The sequence below is a fragment of the Wyeomyia smithii genome, chromosome 3, assembly GCF_029784165.1.
Source record: "Wyeomyia smithii strain HCP4-BCI-WySm-NY-G18 chromosome 3, ASM2978416v1, whole genome shotgun sequence".
Lineage (NCBI taxonomy): Eukaryota > Metazoa > Arthropoda > Insecta > Diptera > Culicidae > Wyeomyia > Wyeomyia smithii.
Window position 1 is genome coordinate 109,771,399 of NC_073696.1, and position 20,314 is coordinate 109,791,712.

General features: G+C 37.7%; 1 protein-coding gene and 1 long non-coding RNA gene across 2 annotated transcripts in view; both read right to left on the reverse strand.

Moving 5' to 3' along the window:
* Positions 1 to 20,314, reverse strand: part of LOC129726549 (uncharacterized) — a 174,147-nt gene that overhangs the window by 69,106 nt on the left and 84,727 nt on the right. The window lies entirely within an intron of this gene.
* Positions 2,568 to 4,203, reverse strand: LOC129726546 (uncharacterized). Its single transcript, XM_055683388.1, has 3 exons — positions 4,079 to 4,203; positions 3,160 to 4,028; positions 2,568 to 3,085 (listed from the first exon to the last, which is right to left on the reverse strand). The coding sequence occupies exons 1-3, from the start codon at positions 4,167 to 4,169 to the stop codon at positions 3,041 to 3,043; spliced, it is 1,005 nt and encodes a 334-aa protein (XP_055539363.1). The 5' UTR covers positions 4,170 to 4,203; the 3' UTR covers positions 2,568 to 3,040.

Sequence of the window (20,314 nt, forward strand, 5' to 3'; positions counted from 1 at the left end):
GGGACGTAGTCGTAAAAATCCAGCGGATATCAAAATCAAACGCGTCAAACATAATAATTAGAAAATATTTTATTACGCTCGAAGTTATCTTGTGCAATTAGATCACTGGAATAAGCTTAAATAAACCCACTGAGATAATCTGAATAAAAACATGAAAAGAAATTTCCTGGTACCTATATACGTTTCACAGTGCGATCAATTTTCCATCAAAAACCCAACACCGCTTCGAACATCATACGACTCTGCGTCTTTGCTTTCAACCAAAGCATCTTTTCCTTTTTTTATATTTTTAATTATAATTGACGAAGATTCTGTAGCTATGCAGGATTTTTTTTATATAGGAAGCTAGGGGATAAAAAATTGTAGCCAAAAATAAGAGAAGAAAAAAAACACTAGGGTCGAGCACACGAATCTCACCACTACCAACGAAGGTGGGTAATATAAGTGTGAGGTAGAGCGGGTGGGGTGAAAAAGTAATAAATTATAAATAAGCAATAAGGTTGCGAAAGTGAAGGAGGGTGTTGTGAGGCGCGAGGAGTTAAAAAAAAAAATATAAAAAAAACGCTAGACGATGATGACGACGGTGAAGGACGACGGACGGCCAGGGGAAAATACACGCTCGGCTCGAGATGCTGCCGAGTAAACATGGGGAGGATGAGAAATTATTTTCTTTTGCGCGCCCATCCCGGGGCTCTTTTTCTCTTTCACTTCGGTTTGTGGACACTGTTCAAGGAGAGGAGACGGAATAGAGCTGCATTAACGGCACCGAACCATGCTTCTTGGCCAATACGGAGAGGTTGGGGTGGAAAACGGAAAGCGATCGAACCTGATTATCATTATTTTTCCTTAGCCTCTCCGTAGGTCCCCTTAGACGGTACTGCCACCACTGCCGTCGCCTACCGAGATGCTTCCTCTGCAGGACTCATAGACACATAAAATAGCAGAATAGATTGGAAAATGCGCTGTATAAGAAAAAATGATTCCCACCCTCGCCCACTTGTGTGGAAGGTTGGCGCGAAGGACCGACGGAGTGATAAGTTCAGTAGTTTGAGGTTGGAAAAGAAAAAAATCAATATGGATTATTTGCTAAGCCATGGACCGACCGAGTAGAGGATATAAGAGAAAGCAAAAGGAAGTGACGACAACGATGATTTCAAAAGTCTACACTGCTCCATCGTCAGTTGCAGGCTGCATCCTCCACGATGCAGGACGATCGATTCAATCATCTGATTTCTTGGTTACATTAGGATCAGAATTGGTAGAATGTTCTGTTGAGGTAGACTAATAAGGTCAATCGGGTTCTCTTGCGTTATTTATAAATGCATTTCAAAACATGAACATACCGTGATCAACAAACATCAAATTTATGTCATATTTATTTTTCTTTGAAACATTGAAGCTTCAATTGAATTCTATTACAAAACAAATTTAACGTATTTATTGATAGCTGCATGTGAGATAAACAAAAATGAAACAAAACAAAACAACAAATTGACCGTTTCTGAAGAATTAAGCGAAAGATAGAGAAGAGCAAACAAAAATAGGAAATGTTTTGAAGAAAATAAAACAAGGAAACATAGAAAAAAGCGAAAAAAATAATTGAATAATTGAGAGTAGTAAGAAAGATAAAAAAGTGAAAGATAAATGGTTAGATATTTCATAATATCAGATGTATTAGGCATAATGATTTCAGTAACTAAATAACATCTAATCTGATGTTTATGCATAGGCAGCATTATAGTTCATCTTATTGATTAATATGAATGCTACCAACTGAAAAGACAAAACACTAAAAGTTAAAATTCAGCCGTACACCATCCGTTACAGGGAAACATATTTCCTCAACAGCATGCAGCACGGTGGTGTCTGCTTTTTCTTTCACGCTCTAAGATTCCATAAAACCGTGGAATATCCTCATCACCAGCCTCCCTACCAACCACCCCCTGTACATCGTTTCAAGGTGTGCTTTCTTTAAAGGTATTTTTAATTTTCCTCTCTGTGTCTCTCTCTCTTTCTCGGTTCTTTGTTTGAAATAACACAATTAAGAAATTGTATACTTCAGCTTCACTCCTCTACTTACACCGAATGTGCTCACGAACAGTGAGGACATTTTCTACCTTACATGTGTTTGTGAGGGTTGCCATTGTTCGCTCGTGTGAGAGCGCAGATGGGGTTTGAGTCAGGCTACACGTGGAAAGAGAAATAATGCTAGTCTCTCGTATCCTATACATGAGTCGATTGTTATATATATATATATGAGCCATTAGCGACACACGCGGCTCTACGTACGTTTACACGCTATTCTGGCGTCACATGGGCAACACGACATTCTGGGCCGTAAAAAATATATTTATTCTACATTTGTGAATTTTAATGGAGGCGCATGGCGATTAATTTGATTAGGTACGAAGCTTCAAATTGAACCATTTCCACTTGAAGCTTCAGCAATCAAGTCATTGATGAAATGTAAACACAACTTCTATAGCTACCTTTCCATCCATGGTGCGGTCAGCATTTTCGATTTCCTGGTTTCTCCCGCACGATACGCTGCTAAACAGCGCAACTGATATTTATCGGCATGGTATGATGAACCTAAGACCGAAGCGTTCTCTTTGTTTTGATTCTGCTTCCGAACCGAACCATCACTCAAACGTTGCTGGGTGGCAGGAGGCGACCGACAGTGACTGGGCACGTTTCGCTAGAGTTTCGAACATAACAAAAAAAAAGAAGAAAACGTTCTGCTTCTTAAGGGGAGATGGCAAAACGTGTTGAAAGTGCAATTTTCACCCTCCATTGAGCCGAGCGGTCATAATTGTGTTCTAATTCGAGGCGATTCCGCATGAAAAACAGAGCAACCGACCAAACTGTTGGCGGGAGCGATCTCATAGATGCCCTAATTAAGATAGGAATGACTTGACAATGGAAACTGAATGAAACCATAAGATTGATCGATTTCCTCATTTCTGGCTTTATCATCAATTGTATGGAACAGTAGTTTTGAGATTGCCGCATGACAAAGGGACTTGAGTGCCTAAGCCTCTCAAAGACTTTTGATTTTCTTTTTGTACTGCTCAATAGCTTGAATCTGAAATAAATGATTAAAGGGATTGTAGTATGTTGAGTACAGCGTGGTTGAAAACTGAGTAGATTCAAAATCACCGTATTAACAATCTGATCGTATTTTCTTAAAAGTGGTTCATTCTCGATCATCCTACAATCTTTCTTCAACTGCAAACGTTCCTCACGCAACGCTTGCTTTCGACGCAACAATTCACACAACAAAACGCGACTTTCTCGTATACGACATTCCACTTCAGACAAATCATCTAATTTACCCAGAATTTTGTTTTGGAAAGCAAACCATTTCTCACGAACGTGAGCTGCTTTTAAAATGTCACTTTCGTACTGCTTTCGCGCCTTGGCCATTTGCTTGTTGGTTTCGTCAATCTTCTCACCAGTGCGAGCCACTTCGACCTGCAGATCATGTAGATCCTCGAAGCGTATATTTTGGATTTGATGATCCAGTTCCGAATCCAGCCGGTTCAATACCTCCAACTGTCGAAACATTTTTATCAATTTCTGACGTTGTTTAGATAGAGTAGCTCGAGCATTCGTTATCTGGTTGAGTAGCGGTTCAAAAGACTCCTGGGATACTGGTTTTCTGAATTTGTCTACAGTCATCAGGCCAAATTTCGACAGTTTAGTGTGCACATTTATCATAGACTTGTAAAACTCCTCCGATGTTTTCTGATGTCTGCGTCGCAGTTCTTCCAACACTTCCGGGTCATGAAATTCTGGCTGCAGTGATAGAGTGACGGCACTTGGCGAATCAAACGGTTTGACACTAATTTTTCGGAGATTTTGAACCATGAGGGAATCACGCTGCAAGCTAGAAACTCGCCGAGCTCTTGGGCGCAAGGAGCTTCTTTTATCGAATACGCTGGATGTTGTCTGCCAAGAAAGCGACTGATCGACTGGGCTCTGCTCGTGACTTTCTTTCGAGGTAGTGATCTTTGGTTCTGAGGATTCTGTGCGGAAAATTATTGATAACTTTTCAAAACATGTCTTTATTTGTTACCTTCAACTTGTTTTGTTGAGCCAAAAAGTGCTTCCAAAATGTTGAAGGAAGTGGAGCTTTTAACTTCCGATGATTCTTCCACAATTGGCATTTTTATAGAGTGACTAGAGACAGTGTTTATTGGTTTTAGTCATGACAAAAAACACTTTTCAAAAATTTGCAAATGACTACGTGATCAACGGTTATAATGTCAGGTGCACACTATTTCCAGAAGACTTTTGTTTGACACATAAAGCATCAAAAATAGAGAAAAACAAATACTAATTGAAATTTATTTTATTGCACAAATCGAGACATTGCCGTGAAAAAATAGTTTCATTCATATTTAAGAAAATTTTGTACGACTTTTAGTTATCTTTCTGGCCACACATTTTCTTGCAGTAGAAAAAAACAGCTCGTTTGTGACACTATCTCTGAATGTACCCAATTTTTTAATAAAATACAGCGAATGATGTAGGACGTCCCATTTCAATATTACCAGGTACGTTTTGACGACGTCAGTAATATTTAGTCGAGCATTGTCGTGCAAAAAAATCACTCGGTTGTGTCTCCTTTTTGTATTGAGGCCATTTCTCCTTTAACACCCATCTCACAGCATGCTTTGCCGTCAGTAAGCTTTTGTGATGGTTTCACCTCTAGTTCTGCGTCCATGATTTTTTTTCACAGCTCCAGGACGCTCGTCTCGATGTTTCGCACACAATATGTTACGTTGCAGAGGAGGATGAAGATGCTTATCTACTTCATCGACTTCACGCAATGGAATGGCTCAGATCACATAATTTCAATATGAATTAGGACATATCATTTATTTCACTGACATGATTTTCATTGATATTTGACTCGGGTGACACTCAAAATCAGTTTGAAGAAAGTGAGAGTAAACCATTTTGTAAGCAAAAATCTTCCGGTTTCTATTATGTATAATTTCTTGCGAACTACAACTATAATTCGCCAGAAAGGTAATGGAAGACCGGCCGGAGTAGTGGACAGAAAAGTACTTTTTCATTCTTGTCAAATCATGGTTCAAGCCTAGTAATTTGGCTATTCCTTCCAAAATACCATAGAGATGAAAAGTATATGTTTTGGCCAGAGAAAATACCATCACAGCACGTCAAAAAAACCACAAACGTTTTTTAACAACCACTCGACTCCATTTGTACCCAAAATACGCAACCCAACAAATACACCTCAGTTTCGTCCAATCGAAGATTTATTTGGGATTTTGAGTTCCTTCGGTGCAAAAATACCTGGAGATCAATGAATTGCGAACAGTTGATCGGTAGAATCAAGAGATGCAATCAAAAAGCGGTCTTGAAGGCCGTACAACGCTCTTGTTTTGGCATCATAAGACAACTTCGTTGGGAGGACGGACCTTTCTCAAATGTTCAATATTTTTTATTAGTTCATAATGGATGTGTCTTCATGATGAGAAATTAATCAGTTTTTCTTTAAGTTCTTCCGCCTTTTCCGCCTGTCAACAGCTGTAGAAAACAAGTTCCAAATTTTTAGTTGTCACTTTGTAGTACAGCTGAGAATTTATGCGCCTGCGGTACACTCATTTTTCTTGTTTACACCGAGTATTGATCGCAGGATTTTACGCTCGTTGACCCCGAGCGCTCACCGATCGGCCTTCTTCCACGTCCACGATTCATGTCTGTAGAGTGCCACTAGGAAGATCAGCGTCCTGTAGAGCGCAAATTTCGTGCGGATCTGTAGGCCCGGAAGCAGGACCTGAGCTGGCTACGCAATCCGTAATAAGCACAGTTCCTTGCTGCAATATGTCTTTTTACCACGCAGCTCACTTCGTTAAAGGATGTTACGGACAAAAATTATTCAAATAAAAATGTGTATAGGTATTTTCATTTAAAATCAAATCATTTTTCATTGTCCAGTTCAATTTGTACAGAATAAAAGAAAAATATTGACCCAATCTTCCTGTTTAGCGAATGCGAATTGCAGGACCTTTCTCTTGACCCCTTCTATCAAGTTTTATACAGCCTTCATAGTCGCTTTGTTCGCCGCAGAATGCCAGTTAGCCTTAAACTGCATTTCGTTGACAACATGGTCGGTGTTAAGTCAGACTGGACCAAGATATATTTTGATCATCTCGAGAAAAGCGAGTTTGAAGTTTGTTGCTCTGGGAATGTTGAAGTTTTCAATATTTTTGCGCAGTTTTGATGTTATAAGTTGGAGTAACCTTCTATCTGTATTATGCAATGTGACAATTGAAAAAAAGGAGTGCCATGAGCTCAAAAAGGACAGGTTTGTAACTGATTAAATGTACTTGGTCCACTTTGATTGAACCAAAGAAGAATCATTAATGACTTGGTCCATTATGACTGAACAATTGAACAAATAATTTAAGCCCATTGATCGTCGAACAGTCAAAAAGTTTTTAATCTACATGGTTAGCTTCTGCGACATCAACAATTATTGAAAATAGTTTGAATAAACTTCAAACTGTGTTTGTTTCAACAAATCAATCATAGGAGCCAGTGGTGGGCACCGCTAACCGAAAATTTAGCGACGCTTATCGCTAAGTCGCTAACCGGAAAATTTAGCTCGATAATCGCTAAACGCTAAACGCTAAACCCACATTAGCGGAACTTTCGCTAATCGCTAATCGCTAACTTAATAATATGTAAATAGTCATATCGCTATATTTATTGCTCATGTTTTGTAAGATTTGGACCAATTTGATCTGTTTTGGTTAAATAAACGAAAACAATTACTTTTTCACGAAACGGTATTCATATTTGATTTTGAAAAAACAAGAATAACAAAAGTTATTTAGCTTGCATTGAAAATAGATACTCTTAGGAATGTTTTCATGAAAATTCAATTATTATCTGAATCGAAAAAATAGAACCAAAGTTGTCATAATTTCAAGCGCATTGCAATTCATCAAAGTTCTTGGTGTGCCAAAAATTCAATCTAGACCTTGTGCTTGTTTTCAAAATGCTCCTGTGGCTTGTGCGATAACTGGAACTCCATTCTAGGGTAAAAAAACTGACAAGAGCCATCAGCAATTCCCAGTTTTTCTAAATATTTCTATTGTCGCTTCTCCACAAAATTTAGCGAATTAGCGATTAGCGTTTCGAAGGCCAAAATTTTAGCGACGCTAACAGTTTCGCTAACCAGGTCAAAAATTAGCGAAATCGCTAAATCGCTAACTGAATTTTAGCGTCGCTAATTAGCGAATTAGCGGAATGGTGCCCACCACTGATAGGAGCGGAATGTTTTAATGGAACAAAAATATGGTTAATTTACTCAATTAGGTTATTCGTAATCATCCACTTTCTCTGCAACTTTGGCCAAAATTGCCGTAGAATTGATGATGGACTGGATGGTTTCCTCGTGTTTTGGTACTGGAATTTCTGTCACGTTTAGAAATTGTGGAATGTTGTTTCACCCACACAAATGCCTAACGTTTCTCATTTACGTGTTCAATCAGAGTGGACCATGTACTTTTTCCTCATTTACTGGTAAAGTATACTTTTTTGCCTAACGGGCAATAAAGCATTCCGATAAGTTTCCTGATAGTGTTGAAATTCATTTATGTTGACTTTAAACCGATGCTGTAAATTCCGATAATTTCAACTTTTTTCTGCTTAACACATGGTTCACTTTGTCTGCACACTATAAGGCATGATATCAGGTCATGTTAGTGACAGCTATAAACGGTCCAAAAACACATCCAAAACCACGGCAGTGCGTGAAACTTTACAGATTCCGATGGGGGGTGAGTGAAAGAGTTCTCTGATACAAAGAAATCTGGAAAAACGCTTGAAAATTCTTCTGTTCGTTCGCTTTTATCAATAGCTGACCGAAGGCAGTCTCCTTGAAAATAAACACTTGGTCCATTCTGACTGAACACTGTGATCGCTTTTCATTGGTCATGCAGACAAAAATCATGCTGTTAATTCTGCTGTTTTAGAGATAAATAAAATCTGATTGTTGTGTGATGTAGCTTAAGAAAATCTGTATCCATCTGTATCGTTAACTCGTTTTTTTCAATTTTGCGACTTGGTCCGGTCTGACTTAACACCGACCTGTCTTTCGTGTCTTATCAAAGTTCCGCTTGACGATAGCCCAGTTTTTTATAGGGCGGAGATCTAGTGTATTAGGAGGGTTCATGTTCATATCCTTCAGCACCACCTGGACGTAGTTCGCGGCATACAACTATATGGCCTTCTTTTCCGTAATGACAAGATGCCAAATCTGGCCGAAATAGAACGGAACAACCGTGTTGCTTGAGGAAATGCAACATACGTTTTTCCCGCACACCTACGCTGTCTGTAATCGAATAATTGTAACATTCGACATTTTATGGATTTTGTGCTTTTTATTGGGAAATGATTAGAAAAGTAGATACTTTTTACATCTGAAAAAATATGCTTATGTTTGTGTGAAAAAAGTCGTAAAAAATACCAAGTTGTTTTGTCACATAGCGAAAATAACCGCATAATTGTCACACTACTTAACTTTTTAAACATTTTTCTCAAAAAAGCTACCATCCAAATCCACATCTGCATCCTTTGGAACTCGGAAGTTTTTCTGGTCCGGTAACCAACCACAGGTGATCCGTTTCTGATCTTCAGCTCATGCTTGTTGAATACATGAAAAACTTCATTTTCCCTGTGATATATTCCAATAGTAGCTTGAAAGTGACGGCCTAAATGTAACATTGCAGAAATTTCAACCAATTTGACTTCAAAATTATTGTATACAGAGTGTAAAGTAGTGCTTTCTTCATGATACGAAGTTTAGTTGAAGTGCCTATTTGCAAGAATTTATTGAGAACAAAGCATTTAAGGTCAAAATATAAAAGTGCGATTTGCTCGAACAACCAATTTTGCAAATGTTACAAATATGCGATTATGGGCAGTACGTTTCCTCGTTGACAGAGCTTTCTGCGATGAAAATGTTGAAAAGCTGTTTGATGTCTGTCTTGACGTAGGTTTCATCATCCTGTACCACGCAGGTAAACTTCGTCAGCATCTTCACGCACAGCTTTAGCGATCGTTGTTTGGCCGACTTGTTTTGATTATCTTGACGTTTTGGAGTTACCACTTTTGTGTAAGTCGACAGTCCAGCTCGTTTGACAGTTCGGTTCATAGTTGTAGACGACACTCCCAGCTTGCTTGACACATCTCGGACGAAAAGGTTGGGGTTCGACGAACGTTCTTCAAACACTTTTATCACATTGGTGATGGTTGATTTGGCCACATTCAATAATTTTGAAAACTTGGCGTGCTAGTAGCGAAGTTCACTAGCCGCAAACCATTATTCCTGGTGATGGAGTGGATGCTTTTTCTACCAATAACGGGGCGAAAGAATTCCTCCTCCGGTCCGACTTGCGCACTCGTATACCCGACGACGATCTTTAAGTCGTGTTGTGGCCACTCTCCATACATTTTCTCAAAGAACTCGTAGAACTCCTCCTTCATGTCGTCGGTTTTATCGTTTGTCGACGACGCGTACACGTTGTTAAGGCTGAATTTGATGAATCTGCCCTTAACCCTTCCAGCTGGTCCCCAGGTACAATGCTGGCCTAATAAGTCAGTCGTTGTTAGTTTTGAGTCCCGGTTCGGGAGAGACTGTTAACAGCCCCGCAATTGTTCTGCACACTGTAACAGTTGGCTGCGAAGTTTGTGTACAATAAACAAAAGCTCGAGTTCCGAATCGGAATGTTGCACCAAGCCTTTGCTTTTTTGCCCTTGGTACTCAATAGATTTGATTCCCTAGTGGCACAAAACCGACACCCGGTTCCTCTCTGTGGTAGATGTGGTACTTGACGCGGTTCTACCGCCCAAGATTCACGTTCTCCGCATTTTGACCAACGCACCTCTTGTATAGCTGCTACCTACACAACTCTCTGGGCAAGACAACCACGCATGCCGGTTCGAGCAGGTTCCCAACATTCCAAGTGCCAAGTATTCAATCTTTGTCCTTTTTCGCTTGCCTAGGTTTATACAAATAGTTCCAGTTCGCATTGATCTGTAGATTGTTCTTAGTATATTTGTTTTGACATGCTGCCTTACTAGGGCCGCGATGCTGAGTCTCGTGACGGGGCTGCACTGTGGTTCCCCCATAGTTCATAAAGCCAAAAATCTAGTTTCTTTATTTTGGTATTTCTTCATCTCTCAGCATCCTTCGTAGTCTGAAGCTATCAATGACATCAATTATTGTATTGTATTACGGAGGAATTGTTAACTGTGAGGTTTGGAAGTGCGCGTAGTTTTCACTTTTAAACAGCTGAAAAAAGTATGTTTTTAGGTTCAGTGCAATTTCTCCCCTTTAAGTGAATTTAAGTTCTCCAAATTGTTTTTTTGATATGGAGGTTCAAAAACAAGAAATGTTGAGCCTTTTCTAGTGGTTTTCAGAATGTTGTATTGTGTTGTCATCGACTAAGCCAATGGTTAAATAGGAATATTTTGATATAAACAGATATCACGAATATATTTTCATATGTCAATTCAACAATGTTCTTAAACGAATTTATGTAAGTGCAATATATCAAAATGTTCGTTAGGCATCGTTCATTTGTCCTAAACACGATTTGGCTGCCGAGACCGGCCGATTAGTTTGTGAGAAGTGAATACAAATCGGTCATTTTTGGGATGTCTTCTTCGTGTTTGATTTATTTTTGGGTGTTTTTTTTTTGCGGTAATATTTTTTACCCCTTTTTCGACGAATACAGTTTGGCGTCAACATATTTCTAGGGTCATTGCTTAGGTTACATTTCCCAAAATGCATATAATTAAAATTTGAACTTGAAAATCTGGTAGGATTCATGCTCGAATACATTACATTTGCACCCGATTATCAGTTCATTGAAAATAATCTAATAGAACAAAGCGCAGCTGCATAAAAGGATATGCCACATCTTTTATTATCGAACTATGATAACACCACCGAGAAGAAAACAGTTCCTCTTCGTGGTTAGAAGAACGCAGAAAATTTTTTATTCCATCCATTTTGATAACATATTGTGATTATATTATTTTGTTCATTGTAATTTCCTAAATATATATTGTGCCATATAAAATAAATGTTGTGAACAAAACAATTCCTTAATTTACAAATACATATAGAAAAACACATTTCTTTTATATGTATACACTCATGAAATTTCTGGCAACGAACAATAAAAGTTTAAGAAAAAGAAGGTTAAGAAAAACAAAGTTGGTAAAATATATCACTACTTTTGGATGACTCTTGACCACGAACCTATAGAAAATACATCAAAAGAGAAGTGATTTTCAAATTGAGCATTGGAAAATACACTTAGATTGACGTTTTGAACTCGAGACATAGGAAAACAATATTTATGACCACCCTTCTTAGAAAACGGAACCACTGTGGGCTGCCGTCTTGGGTGTAGCTGGCAAGACACCGCATTTCATAATTCAGCTGTCAGTCATGACCTGGCGAAAAGACGCTCAGACAAGCTGCCCTCCAAAGAGAACAAGTCCCACTTCCCTGACAGCACAAGACCAAGTTTCCATTGATTCACCGATCGTCCTTTGGTCTCGAATCTCAGTCGGTATCCCGTGGAGTTAGGAATAGGATTTGCTGAGCAGTATGCTCTGGACCACACTGGGGTCTATTTTATGCCAACTAGTACGGGTTGTACCACTGCTACGTTCTGCTTAGCCGTTTACCAACCTTGAGACTGATTTATTTGGAGTTATAACTACTAATAAAATCTCAAAACTGTGATTTTCAGTGAAAATATTATGTATTAGGACACACGCAATTATTTCTGCTGTAATCTTGCTACTTAGCCATTTTGGTCATTTTTTTTTAAATTTCACCATAAAAACGCTCAAATATGTTCACATAATTTACGTGTTGTTGGTACTTATTGTTTGCAGATAAGTAATAAAAATTGTTCCACGCACATCCAATAAAACCAATGTAATGATTTTGTAAGCGAATGGAACATCTACGCCTTTTTTGGAGGAAATTATCTTCGTTTAGCTCATTCTTTCAAATGTTCTTTCGTCGCAAGTGTGAAGTCTCATTTTAATATACATCAATATGCGAGACACAACACTGTCTGATATGTCTTCTATATCTACCTCCCAGTGGTTAACTTTTATCATTTTATGGTATTTATTCACAGTTTCTGGAATGTCGTCCACTACGAAGCTCGTTTCAAGCGGTTTAAACAGACTCGTTTATACTCTGCCATTGGATATTTACTATTTACTGATAATTTTTTACTGTTGTAGTCTGAGTTACTATCCTTAACCTGAATCATAGTGAACTACTCTGAATAAATTATGACACCTTGTTTTTGCTGAAGACTTTTAAGTGTACTGTACTGTACTGTACTGTAAAAAATATAGTTCAATGATTTTTATCCCTGTTGGCTACATTTTCCTTTGTGACTTGTTATTTCATTTATATATTATTGCGGGCCCCGATTTGATATTTTTAGAAATATATCGCTTTTCGTATACAACGCCATTTACAATGTTAAAAGACAAACAAGACAGACAAACAAACAACCAATTTTGTTTTCGAGCGAGTTCACAGTTTATCAATCCTGTTCGTACCTTGCCATAATTCACAATCGAATTCAAAAATCTCCCTCCGATTACCAAGATACATTGAGTCATACAGTCACAATAAATCACTCATTTGGCTAATCATATAGAATGACAAAAATGCGTAGCATGTTCTTCGATATTTATTGACAATCGGCATTGCTGTGAACTGGCGGGATGCATATGCACAACCCCACCGCTCGAAGCCGTCGTAGGTACGCATTCGTTGGTATGAATGAGTAATGAGCAACGAGATTGGATTTATTCATCAAAGATCACACCGGTCGTTCGCGGGCTTGTTTAAACAGAGTCCTGTTCCGACCGATGGATGACGCGTCAATGACGAAAGTCGGCAGACAAATGTGACGAAAATCGACTCGTTAAATGAGGGCAAGGAATTATAAATTCGAAATTAATTATGCATGGATGCACACATTCCGAACGCCTGCTCCCCAACCTGCGAGAAAACTTGGCGAGAAGGATAATCATAATGATGAATGATGATTTGATTTCATAATTTATGCTGTTCGTCGGCTAGCACGGCCAGTCTGTTGGATTGCTTTTATCTACTAACGAACAGTTGGCCCGAGGGTGTCGATGAACGCGAACGGTGCTGGTAGATCTATTTAGGGGATCTGTTTAATTACTTTCGCGCTCTGACGAGGAACTTCTATTCTGCAACACTTCAGGGAGGTGCGAATGGAATGGAAGCGGTGATGACGATGATTAGAATATTCCGATGATATCATCAATCATGTTTTACATTGTACATCGGCTGGTACGAATTAGGATCGTTGCTTGGGGTTTCAGCCTGCGTCCGTATTCCGTGACGGAAAACGGTGATTTGTGTATGATGCGTGATTTTTCACATGTCACGTTAATTGGAAGTCCTATGAAATGGGGTGACACTTGACATGAATGATCGAAATAGTCTCATTAAAGATAACCGCTGCATTTATTCGGGCGCTTCCCATAAACACGAAGATAAGAAAGGTGTTCGAAAATGAAACGTGCTCGAAACAAACCACAACATATCCTCGGTAAGATTTTGACATCCTTGATTAGACAACTTAAGCTCATGCGGCTTACAACATACATTGAATATGGCTGGCCAACTTTCTCTAACATAGAAAGCTATAGAACAAAGGAAACAATATCCTGCACATACATAAAAGAACAACAAATGAAAAGCATGGCAAACAACGGCCTCAAAAAATGATTTTAATTATATTTCTCAGTGTGTTCTACCCTTCGTGGGACGATAAGGGATCAGCAACAAGGTTCCATCAGGATGGCGGATAATGGATATTACACGCAAACAGCTTCGCATCCCACTCGCGACCCTTCGAATGGCACGGCCGTAAAAAGAAAGCGCTGGAAAAAAGAAGCTTGGGACTGTTTTTTGTCTAAATCCTAGCTCGTAGAAAGTATACATTGAGAATGGTCCGTAGGAGGTAATGTGGATAAGGGATAGCAGCATATGTGTTGCTGATAAAAAACTAACGTGCGGAAGAAGCTCGTACACTGGAGAGCAGAATAGTTGTTTTTTATTAGGTTTCTAGAAATATGATATGAAAATTTATTTCTTTATGTGCGGTCCAGTTGGGGTTTTCTATTTGATGTAGCTAATGCTATCCACTGAGTGTTTGTGATTCGGTTCCAGCTGATTTCATTAAACAATATTTGATTTGCACTATCGTAGGAGCATGTTTCTCACCATATCTTATCAACTCTCAAAACCAGCACAAAAGTCAATTATGTACATTACGAAAAGACCTCTTCATGCTTTCTAAGTAGAAAACCTCTGCAAACAATCTGGTTCACACCCTTGTTGAAAGTGTCGTTTTTAATTACACTCACAATACAATCCCCCCTCTAGACAAGCAACAGGTTAATTAAAACCACTTCACCGACAACCCTTTGCTCCGTGGGGTAAAATAGCATAACAAACAAGAGCAGCTATCGGTTGACAATCCTCTTTAACAACCCATTTACGAGGTTTCAACAGAACGCAGCGCGAGGGTGGCAGCATATTTCACAGCATCATTAGACCGGATAATTATCACCCAAGCTCCCCCTTCGTTTGCCGCTGGTGGTGTTGACGCTGCAGCCTGTAATCACTGTGGGAGAATCGTTCCCCGTTTTTGTTGCTCATTAGCTAAGCTGTCTCCGTGGGACAAGAAAAACGATGAGGAAAAGAGTATTTCGATTCGAAGTTATGATAGATTTTCTATATGAGGTGAGTATCGAGTCTCACATTTCGAATGCAAAGACGAATCGATTTTTAGAGAAGTTAGTAAAAAAAAACTAGAATATGTGTAAGGGACTCAAAATCACAAACTTGTATACCTATTAAAATAAATTAGAGAAACCCATCAAATGCAACGTACAGAATCTGTTGATAAAAAACAAAGCATTTTAACTCGTCAAATGCAAATGTCAATGCAACAGCATTCGAGCAGTTTCCATGTTACTAACCAAGCACCTACTATAAAATGAAACAAATGTGCATCAATTGAAATCGACGGTTAACACCGTCAATATCACCTGACGGTTGTCAATTGAAAATGACTCTGGCTCCAACTTATTATTGATTGATTATTATTGATAGTTTAAAAAAAAGCTTTTGAAATCGTGGCATTTGCATATATCTCAAAAGGGTTTTTACGAACGATTTTTGGTTTGGTACACCAGACTCAGAACAGGAATGTGTTAAGATATGGAAATACTATTGAACTTAAAATAGTGTAAACAACATCTCACCTATATATATATATATATATATATATATATATATATATATATATATATATATATATATATATATATATATATATATATATATATATATATATATATATATATATATATATATATATATATATATATATATATAATTTTCTAATAGTTCATAACCGAAATTAACCATAACTACATGTCTTCAAAATAATAACTCAAAGCAAAACATAAAAAATTTTAAAGCTGCAAAATCGTAAATTAAAAAAAAAACAATGCATAAACTATCGAACTATCCGAATTAGTTAGGGTGTTGTAGCAAGAAAAAAAATAATTTTTCGATATAAATTGATTTATTAGTTTTAATAATAGGTATATAAAAGCTGTCACCCAGTCTCCAATCCAAAAACCTTTAAACTTAGAAGCCTAACTGCACTTCCCAAGTATATGTTGCATTTTTCTGAGTGATTGGAATTGCATTGAAATAAACATATTATTGGACTGTTTACGATGGAAGACGTGACCATGTTGAAAATCAAGAAATTTGGTTAGTTTCGTTCGTCAACGGTTTCCCAGTGTTGATACAGACAGTGTTACCTTCACGAGTCACTTGAAACTTTTGATTTCAACATTTAAAAAATTGTGGAAGACGCACGAAGGCTCGTTTTCTGATCGCGAATTCAGCCTGGTTAAATGGAAGAGTTATGTTTGAAACCGAGAAATGTATCGACAAAAACAAAAATCGAAACTTTTTACCGAAATATGCCGAAGAAGCAGACATCGTCGCTTCCAATGAATAACTGAAAATTATTCCATACCTAGGGCTCTAAGCGGATACCGTTTGGCTAAAAAACGAATTGTAAATCTGATCAAATCTTCGGAGTCAGCATCAGAGTCTGTTAGAGAAATACCTATGTGCGAAGAATATTCTGCGGAAGAAGTCCAAGGGTTTACGTGCAGGAACAATTTTTCGAAAAGGCAATGTCATGATATTCGAATGACGATCTTGAAGAAAGGAATTCGCTTAAGCAGTTAGCATCTGTTTTGCAGGCGATTTTCTTCAACACCCGAATAAAATCTGTATGGCTGCAATTTTGGTTGATTTCCTTCGAGTGATGTTTATTCAAAGATTTATCTATGTTGAATTGTGTTTGTGTTCGTTCTAGTCATTAATATTGTCGATATTGATCAAAATACAGAAGTTTGAGGGCCAAGCTTTTCTTGAACAATCTTTAAACCTACTTTTGGAGCGCAATAAAAACTGATGTCTTGAAAGAAAATATGCTAGTAGAAGCAACATTACCGTACAGTATCTTCGAAGCAGAGCGCCGCTGGTTTCTCGCAGTCTATCATTGCAGCGGTACACGATTTCTTTTCGATTGCAATCAAGGAAAAACTGCAATGCTGTTGCTGATGGTGCTGCTGATTAAAATTACTCAACAAGAATTGAACATTTTCATTATTTTATCTCAATATATTACATGATGATTACAAATATTTTTAGGGCCAAAACGGTTTGTTTGATCGATGTGACGTCTTCCGCAAAGTGTGTAATTTTGTCTTTCCAAAAAATAAACACTCTAGAAAAAAATTATTTATTTTTTGAAAAAAGTTAAAAGAAAAATTAAAATTTAATCATCTGAAAAAGATCATTGCTAAAAATCTATTTTTTTTTATAAAAGCTACAAAAGATTACCTAAACAATGCAACCGATCCGATCATGGAGAAATCAAGAAAAAAAAGTTATGATTTTTCGAAAAATAAAAATTATTTTTGCGTCAGAAGTTGCGTCTTTTGACGTAGGACTACGTCTTTGTTTTCTATACTAGATTACGTTTTGTGAAATTGAAAATGAACTGGCGAATGTTGCGTCAGATTTAAAACGATTATAGCAAGCGAACGACTTTATGCATCTTAGTCATTTATATGTCAGTGGGTAGATAAAATGTGTAACAATTGTTTGATATAATGTTTAACTGCTTAATGGTGAAAAAAGGTGAAAAGTTTCAAGGTCAAGATTTCCCATACATTTTCCTCGCTATTGGCTTGCTTCCCGAGCACGGATAACAATAACATGGACGGAATAAATTCCACTGCCTACATATTTTGACTCAACAAAGTGTTTTAGTTTGTTTGTCTTTCTCTAAGCTGCGTGGCCACGCCCTAATGGCAAAAATCTACGTTGAACTCGATACAAAAGAAGTTTGTCACACAATAGCGAGTGGAGTATAGCTGTTAAAGCTACGCGCCATTGAGAAACGAGAGCTGCATACGAGTCATCTTCCAGGCACTGTGGGACATGTTACCTTTATTTTGCATTCGGCAGCAACAGTTACCACCGTACGCTGCAGAATATTTAGCTGGCACAGCTACTGTAGGGCACAGCGAAGAGCAAACTTTATTATGCGCGGTCGAGCAAAGATACAATGCTACCGATGGTGCGATCATCAGCGTTCTGTAACACGGATTTTTATATAGTTTTTACATTTAGTCCTACGTCATTTCATACAACCCCCAGGGCTATGGGTATTTAAGCTTGTAAGGTCAACCGAAGGTAACTTTGTTATTCAATTTGAACTGAAAGAAAGAGAGCAAAAACAGTTTTTTGGGTCCGCCCTGAGCCAGCCATATGAAATTACTCTAAGTCGGTCAATTTAATAGATTCATTCTTTCCAATGTTGTCTAAAATTAGGTGATCTACAACTTCACCGAAGAATATACACAATTATTTCTCCAAATAAAAATGTTAGTTTTGTTTTATTTCATGGATTTCAAACCACCTCAACTTTATTTTGCGCATAAATAAAGTACTTACTATAAAAACAACTTCTGACAAGAAACTATAGCTCTAAAACCACAAAACCGCATAGGCGGGCATGAGGTCCGCCCAAATTGCCTAACTGTACTACTGTGCAATGGCGCCAAAATTCTTAGTGCCCTGAAATCATTTGTTCAAAATAGTTAATGTTACCAGTTTCCAAAATATTGCGGATCGAAAACGATAAAGAAATGTTTGGTTTTCTCATTTAGGCTCCTCCCCTGCTGATAGTTCGCTGATACAACATTTCATAGTCGTGCGTCGTCTGTACTTGGATTGCGTCTTTGTGGGTACGCGATTGGTTGAATTATAATCAAATTGGCTTTGAATTCCATGAAAAAACGTTGTAATAAACTAAAGTTGCTTGTTGCAGATATCAATGAACAAAATCCGTTCAGTGGTAACAAATTTGTAAGCATTTAAAACCGCTCATTCTGCTGCTCAACTCCATTCTTGTTTTTTTACATATATCATCCTACTGAAGTAATTCGTGATTCTACATAAAAAAAAAGTATTGGCAAATAATTATAAATCTTTCAAATAAAAAAGCACCCAAAAAAACCAAGCAACATTTGGTCAAAAAAAAAAAAATGCAAATCAAACAATAGGAATTTTTTCAAACCCAAAAACTAACTGAAAACTGAACATACAAAATGACCAGGAATGGAATCAATAGAACGTGGGCAGTTCATAGCAATTCAATAGGTGCTTACAATCGAAAATAAAAGAAAAAAAGTTTAAAAATATTAGAAAATATCAATGCAATAATACCAACAATAAAATGCATAATTGCAAGGCTCAATAATAATGAACAATATTGTTGTACCGTGACTGCGGATAATTCCGTGCAGCACATTTTTCAACAGTAAATTTTACTAAAACTTACCTAATTTCTGCACTACGCTATGCACATAATAAATTTACTGATGAAAAATAGTTTTTTTTTTAACAAGTACGCGGAAAAAAGTGCTACGTGGAATTACCTGCAGTCACGGTACATCATTGACCCGATTAGATAAACCGCTGCACAAATTAGTGATCTTTCACCAAGACAACGCTCCCGCTCAGTCTGCCCACGACACGACCGAAAAATTGAACGATTCGCGCTACGAACTGGTTCCCTACCCTTCGTATTTGCAGATTTAGGCTGTTCCCTGTTTCCCCGGTTGAAAATATGGGTCTCTGGCAAGCAATTCTACTCGAATAAGAGGTAAAATTGGAAGCAAACGGTCATTTTGATAGACTTGACGTGCAGCACCACAAAACTTGCATTGAAATGTTAGAGGACCGCAACAAATGGTACTTTACTCTAGATGAAGACTAAGTTGAAGACAAGAACAGTTTTTTTTTTCATGAATGTTTATCGTTTTCAATAAGTTGGCCAAAGACCTGTCAGTCCACGTCGTATGCACAAGTGCAAATTCCGCAAAACGTTGAGTAGTTTCAGTTTTCTGTGTAAAAAACGATTATTAACAACAATGAGTTTGGTTACCTTCTTCAACAGGTCTACGTCTTGCTTCATCACAACAAACATAAAATAGCATTTTCACAGGTTACGCATTAACTATTACCGAGTCTTGTGCTGTTGAAAATTCGAAGTGGTGGCTCTAAGTCGGCCACTTGTGGCTTCAACACAGTTTTACCTTAAGTTTAACGTGTTTTTAAGTTAATAATTATGAACCAAATATCAGTTCAGTGTTATTACTTAGCATAGTAATCAAGCATGGAAAAGTTCACTCACTAGCAATATTTCATGCAAATGTGTTCTTTGATTTATCAGTTATCGTTCAACTATTTCCACTCGCGTACAAGTTTTCCATAGAAACGCTGCTGATTGTTTTTCGCTTCTAAGAGTTCCGAATACCATAGAAGGAGACTGAATAATTCAAACAGGATAGTATTTATTATATCCAAGTTCACTTGCATTCAACATTATCGCGAGAAGCTTTGAGATATTATCGCCAGTGATACAAAATTATGAATCCAAATGAACGTTAGATTGCGTTCAAATGTTTGCTTGCCGGAGCAAATAGGTATGATCAATGCTTACGGAAAATGTAGCATGGTGCATTAGCATCTGATACTTGAATTCACCAAGAATCATCGTGGTATATCACGGTAAAA

Excerpts from the sequence above, each read along its gene's own strand:
- LOC129726546 (XM_055683388.1), bottom strand. The coding sequence starts at position 4,169 with ATGCCAATTGTGGAAGAATCATCGGAAGTTAAAAGCTCCACTTCCTTC. Across the intron at positions 4,029-4,078 it reads CTCAACAAAACAAGTTGAAG|AATCCTCAGAACCAAAGATC; the intron begins GTAACAAATAAA and ends TTTTCCGCACAG. Across the intron at positions 3,086-3,159 it reads ACGATCAGATTGTTAATACG|ATTCAAGCTATTGAGCAGTA; the intron begins GTGATTTTGAAT and ends CATTTATTTCAG.